Below are 6,221 nucleotides of genomic sequence, written 5' to 3'. Positions count from 1 at the left end.
GTCTTGGGGGATACCTATCTCTGCGTGTGTGTGTGTGTATGTGTTACTCTTCGGTTGTTTACTTTCTCGTTTCACACCGAGCTCGTGACTAAAAAGGTCATTTATAAAACAGCCGTTTAACGTTAATCGTTATAAAAAGCTGCACTGCAAGCTGAGCCGTTAAACAAACCACAGACATAAACTAACGGACACAGAGCGAGTTTTTGTCGGTTTTTAGCAGGTTTTACGTCATATTAGCTGTCAGCTAACGTCTTGTTAGCCGTTAGCTTACGTGTTTTAGCCGTTAGCTTACGTGCGGTTGTCGGTGGTTGTTAGCCGTTAGCTTACGTGCGGTTGTCGGCGGTTGTTAGCAGTTAGCTTACGTGTTGTTAGCCGTTAGCTTACGTCTTCTATGACGTGTTGTTAGCCGTTAGCTTACGTGTTTTAGCCGTTAGCTTACGTGCGGTTGTCGGCGGTTGTTAGCCGTTAGCTTACGTGCGGTTGTCGGCGGTTGTTAGCAGTTAGCTTACGTGTTGTTAGCCGTTAGCTTACGTCTTCTATGACGTGTTGTTAGCCGTTAGCTAACTGAGCGGGTTGTTTGTTCCGGAGGAGCTTCAGGCAGCTGCAGCAGAGGTCACCAGGTACAGAGACACTCATTAAACAGAGATACTCATTAAACAGATACTCATTAAACAGATACTCATTAAACAGATACTCATTAAACAGATACTCATTAAACAGATACTCATTAAACAGATACTCATTAAACGGAGACAGCTCCGCTCTGGATGTGAACAGTTTGAACTAAAGTGTGTTTTTATTAGTAATTTGTTTTATCGTTTCAAAGTATAACTGTTAACGAGTTGTTAGATTAGTTTGTTGTTAGCGTAGAGCCTTAAAGTCAGTGTTTAGTGTGTGTGTGTCTCAGAGTATTGATACCCAGTTAGTGAGTATATATTCAGAGTATTGATACCCAGTTAGTGAGTATATATTCAGAGTATTGATACCCAGTTAGTGAGTATACAGAGTATTGATACCCAGTTAGTGAGTATATATTCAGAGTATTGATACCCAGGTAGTGAGTATATATTCAGAGTATTGATACCCAGTGAGTATATATTCAGAGTATTGATACCCAGTTAGTGAGTACATATTCAGAGTATTGATACCCAGTTAGTGAGTATATATTCAGGTATTGATACCCAGTTAGTGAGTATATATTCAGAGTATTGATACCCAGGGTAGTGAGTATATATTCAGAGTATTGATACCCAGGGTAGTGAGTATATATTCAGAGTATTAATACCCAGGTAGTGAGTATATTAATACCCAGTTAGTGAGTATATATTCAGAGTATTAATACCCAGGTAGTGAGTATATTAATACCCAGTTAGTGAGTATATATTCAGAGTATTAATACCCAGTTAGTGAGTATATTAATACCCAGTTAGTGAGTATATATTCAGAGTATTAATACCCAGTTAGTGAGTATATATTCAGAGTATTAGTACCCAGTTAGTGAGTATTAATGTAACTTTGTGTTTCTCAGCTCCGAGACGATGGTGAACCCTCTGAGGGCCGAAGTGGTCCGACTCTATAAAAACGTGAGTCTGTCTGTCTGCCTGCCTGCATACCTGTCTGTCTGTCTGTCTGTATAAAGAGAGCTTGTGTCTTTTAGAGAAGGTCTCAGATGAACCGTTCTCCCCCCCCAGCTGCTGTATCTCGGTAGGGAGTACCCTAAAGGCAGCGAGTACTTCAGGGACCGTCTGCGAGCGGCGTTCACGAAGAACAAGAGCGTGCGGGAGCCGGAGAAGATCCAGGAGATGATCGCTCGGGGAGAGTACGTGGCCAAAGAGCTGGAGGCGCTGTACTACCTGAGGAAATACAGAGCCATGAAGAAACGCTACTATGAGGACTAGAAAGCTCCTCAGAGACCCAGAGACCCAGTCGTCATGTTCCCTCAGGGCCGGGTGGCGTTCAGGAACCTTCTACAGGGCCGGGTGGCGTTCAGGAACCTTCTACAGGGCCGGGTGGCGTTCAGGAACCTTCTACAGGGCCGGGTGGCGTTCAGGAACCTTCTACAGGGCCGGGTGGCGTTCAGGAACCTTCTACAGCGGTACCGATACCTCCTGGGGTCACATCTGACCCCTTTTCAAAACGTTTCTATATCAGAAATTAGGATTTTGTTCAACAAAGTTGTCAAAAAAAGTAACGTGGATGGTTCCCTACGACGCTCTTCACCAGTTAAATAAATGAGTTCACTGCTATCATTGGATTTGGGCTTTTTATTCAGTTTGATAAAACTGATGAAAGAACGAATGAAAAAAGTGACCCAAAAAAAGAAAAAACAGAAAAAGTGACCAAAAAAAATGAGAAAAAACTGAAAAAGTGACAAAAAAAAAGAAAAAACAGAAAAAATGACCCAAAAAATGAGAAAAAACTGAAAAAGTGACCGAAAAAGTGACCCAAAAAAAAGGAAAAAACTGAAAAAAGTGACCCCATGAAAAAAACAGAAAAAACTGACCCCAAAAGAGAAAAAACAGAAAAAGTGACCGAAAAAAACAGAAAAAGTGACCAAAAAGTGAAAAAGTGACCCAAAAAAACAGAAAAAGTGACCCAAAAAAAAGAAAAAACAGAAAAAGTGACCCCAAAAAAAAGAGAAACAGAAAAAGTGACCCCAAAAAAAAGAGAAACAGAAAAAGTGACAAAAAAAAAGAAAACAGAAAAAATGACCCAAAAAATGAGAAAAAACTGAAAAAGTGACCCGAAAAAACAGGAAAAGCGACCCAAAAAAAGAGAAAAAACTGAAAAAGTGACAAAAAAAAAGAAAAAGTGAAGAAAAAAAACAGAAAAAAGTGACCCCAAAAGAAAAAAACAGAAAAAAGTGACCCAAAAAGAGAAAACAGAAAAAGTGACCCAAAAAAAAGAGAAAAAACAGAAAAAGTGACCGAAAAAACAGAAAAAAGTGACCCAAAAAAAGAGAAAAACAGGAAAAAGTGACCCAAAAAAAGAGAAAAAAACAGAAAAAGTGACCCAAAAAAAGAGAAAAAAACAGAAAGTGACCCAAAAGAGAAAAAACAGAAAAAGTGACCCAAAAAGAGGGAAAAAAACAGAAAAAGTGACCCCTGAAAAAAACAGAAAAAAGTGACCCAAAAAGAGAAAAAAACAGAAAAAAGTGACCCAAAAAGAGAAAAACAGGAAAAAGTGACCCAAAAAAAGAGAAAAACAGAAAAAGTGACCCAAAAAAAGAGAAAAAAACAGAAAAAAGTGACCCAAAAAGAGGAAAAAAACAGAAAAAAGTGACCCGAAAAAAACAGAAAAAAGTGACAAAAAAAAAGAAAAAACTGAAAAAGTGACAAAAAAAAAGAAAAAACTGAAAAAGTGACCAAAAAAAACAGGAAAAGTGACCCAAAACAAAAGAAACAGAAAAAGTGACAAAAAAAAAGAAAAAACAGAAAAAGTGACCCAGAAAAAACAGGAAAAGTGACCCAAAACAAAAGAAACAGAAAAAGTGACCCGAAAAAACAGGAAAAGTGACAAAAAAAAGAGAATTTTAAAGCATTTAAAGAAAACATGATAATATAATGTTGGAAAAATCCCACAAAAATATCAAATAAAGCGCAAAAAACATCAACGAAAGCATCAGGAAAAGTGACAAAGCGTCGAAATAAAAAGTTGTTTGTTGGTCGACGGGAAGAACAACCCGAGAGTTAGCGGGACGTTACGGCACCAATCGTAGTCTCTGGTCTTATTCTCCTTTGGATCGACTTTTGTAATTATATCTGAGTCAGCACACGTCGCCTAGCATCATCTACTCTAACATATGGCGCTTTTCCATCACATGGTACCTGCTCGCCTCGCCTCACTGTGCGTCCGTTTTCCGTTGCAGATGTTAGTACCGCCTCAGCGTGGCTGGTCGTTATATGCCGGCTCGACACAAACACCAGCGTATAAACATCAGGCCACTTGAGCTTGTTTTCCAGTTCTGTGGAGGCTCCACGCAGAGCTTTCTCCGTAGCCGATGTAAGTGGCCTGATGTTTATACTTGTGTGCTGGTGCGTGCGTCGAGCCGGCCACGTGTGTGTGTACGTGGCTACGGAGAAAGCTCTGCCTGGAGCCTCCGCAGAACTGTAAAACAAGCGGCGCCGCAGGAAACTGCCGTGACCTAACGCGACACCCAGAACGTGGAAGGTGTGTTGTTGTTGTCAGAAGACACATTTAGTTTCAGATGAAGCTGGAGGCAGCAGAAATAAACACAGCTGACAAACCAAAAACACAGAAAAAGTGACCCGAAAAAAAGAGAAAAAACAGGAAAAGTGACCCAAAAAAAAGAGGAAAAAACAGAAAAAGTGACCCAAAAAAAAGAGAAAACAGAAAAAGTGACCCAAAAAAAAGAAAAAACAGAAAAAGTGACCCAAAAAAAAGAGGAAAAAACAGAAAAAGTGACCCAAAAAAAAGAGAAAAAACAGAAAAAGTGACCCCAAAAAAAAGAGGAAAAAACAGAAAAAGTGACCCCAAAAAAAAGAGACACAGAAAAAGTGACCCCAAAAAAAAGAGAAAAAACCGAAAAAGTGACCCAAAAAAAAGAGAAAAAACAGGAAAAAGTGACCCAAAAAAAAGAGGAAAAACAGAAAAAGTGACCCAAAAAAAGGAGAAAAAACAGAAAAAGTGACCCAAAAAAAAGAAAAAACCGAAAAAGTGACCCAAAAAAAGAGAAAAAACAGAAAAAGTGACCCCAAAAAAAAGATCCCATTTAGTTCAAATGAAGCTGGAGGCAGCAGAAATAAACACAGCTGACAAACCAAAAACACGGGAAACAGTTTCTCATCTTGCAATTAAGCGACACAAAGCAGAATATGCCCGACTGTGAGACTCAGATATTCACCCAGAACCAGAACCAGAACCAGAAGCAGAGAGTTTGCATGTTCAGGCTGTGAAAGAGCTTGTTGTGAGTCAGCTGGGTGCTAGCCTGCTTAGAAAATGGATTTGCTAACTTCTAGGATGGTTTTGGAACTTTTTTGCTGACGTTTTCAGGGCTTCATGTGGACCAGACTGACCCAGAACCAGAACCAGAACCAGAAAGGGTTTTAATGCCATGTACGTTTTTTTTAACACATACAAGGACTGTGTTTTGGTGTTTTTGGTGCACGTCACACATTCTCTAGATGGAATATTAAACAATATAAGTATAGGTATAAACAATAGAAGTATAAGTACACAGTATGTATTAAATTAATTACCGTATTTTCCAGACTATAAGTCGCATCAGTCAAAAAATGCGTCATGAAGAGGAAAAAAACATATAAGTCGCATTTATTTAGACATTTATTTCACAAAATCCAAGACCAAGAACAGACATTTAATCTGGAAAGGAGAGTTATTAAACTACCCAACAGCCCCCAGAACAAGGGGCTGAATACGGTAGGTGTCCTCTACGTTAACGTAACACATTAACAGTTATTAAACTACCCAACAGCCCCCAGAACAAGGGGCTGAATACGGTAGGTGTCCTCTATGTTAACGTAACACATTAACAGTTATTAAACTACCCAACAGCCCCCCAGAACAAGGGGCTGAATACTGATGGAGGTGTCCTCTACGTTAACGTAACACATTAACAGTTATTAAACTACCCAACAGCCCCCCAGAACAAGGGGCTGAATACGGTAGGTGTCCTCTACGTTAACGTAACACATTAACAGTTATTAAACTACCCAACAGCCCCCAGAACAAGGGGCTGAATACGGTAGGTGTCCTCTACGTTAACGTAACGTAACAGCTCTGTTGACGAGCCTCTCCCAGCAGCACGTTGTTCAAGCACCCATCTGTGGACTCCTTCCTCCAGCTCTGGCCATCTGGATTTCAGCGCGACTAGCTTTCTTTGTTTTCTTCATTGCAGTGAGACTAACCTTTTCTCCAGTCCCTCACAAGTTTCTCTCTCACTCCAAACTCTCCTTCTGCTGCTCGATGACCGTTTTCGGCTGCGTGTTTTACTACCTGCAGTCTCCTGCAGCTTCTTTTCTTTCTCAGTTGTCTTTAGGAGCAGCATATAGTCGTCACAAGCCTAGAGCGCCTCTCGCGGCTGTAGACGGTAATGTTTTCAGCATGAAATAACATTTAAAGACATGTTACATTATATATATTTTGATATATAAGTCGCACCTGACTATAAGTCGCAGGACCAGCCAAAGCATGAAGAAAAGTGAGACTTATAGTCCGGAAAATACGGTAAAAATAAAGAT

At 39.9% G+C, this 6,221-nt stretch overlaps 1 protein-coding gene across 1 annotated transcript; it reads left to right on the top strand.

Annotated features, from left to right (window-relative positions):
* lyrm5b (LYR motif containing 5b) lies at nucleotides 1–2,246 on the top strand. Its single transcript, XM_078256332.1, has 3 exons — nucleotides 1–620; nucleotides 1,529–1,583; nucleotides 1,692–2,246. The coding sequence occupies exons 2-3, from the start codon at nucleotides 1,539–1,541 to the stop codon at nucleotides 1,896–1,898; spliced, it is 252 nt and encodes an 83-aa protein (XP_078112458.1). The 5' UTR covers nucleotides 1–620; nucleotides 1,529–1,538; the 3' UTR covers nucleotides 1,899–2,246.
* Nucleotides 2,247–6,221: the final 3,975 nt, after the last annotated feature.

The sequence above is a fragment of the Sander vitreus genome, chromosome 8, assembly GCF_031162955.1.
Source record: "Sander vitreus isolate 19-12246 chromosome 8, sanVit1, whole genome shotgun sequence".
Lineage (NCBI taxonomy): Eukaryota > Metazoa > Chordata > Actinopteri > Perciformes > Percidae > Sander > Sander vitreus.
The sequence above is the reverse complement of the archived record's forward strand: the minus strand, read 5'-3'. Positions and strand labels throughout refer to the sequence as shown.

What these genes read in the sequence shown, in the direction of transcription:
- lyrm5b (XM_078256332.1), top strand. Translation starts at nt 1,539, where the DNA reads ATGGTGAACCCTCTGAGGGCCGAAGTGGTCCGACTCTATAAAAAC. An exon ending in TGGTCCGACTCTATAAAAAC is followed by an intron (nt 1,584 to 1,691) that starts GTGAGTCTGTCT and finishes CTCCCCCCCCAG; the next exon opens with CTGCTGTATCTCGGTAGGGA.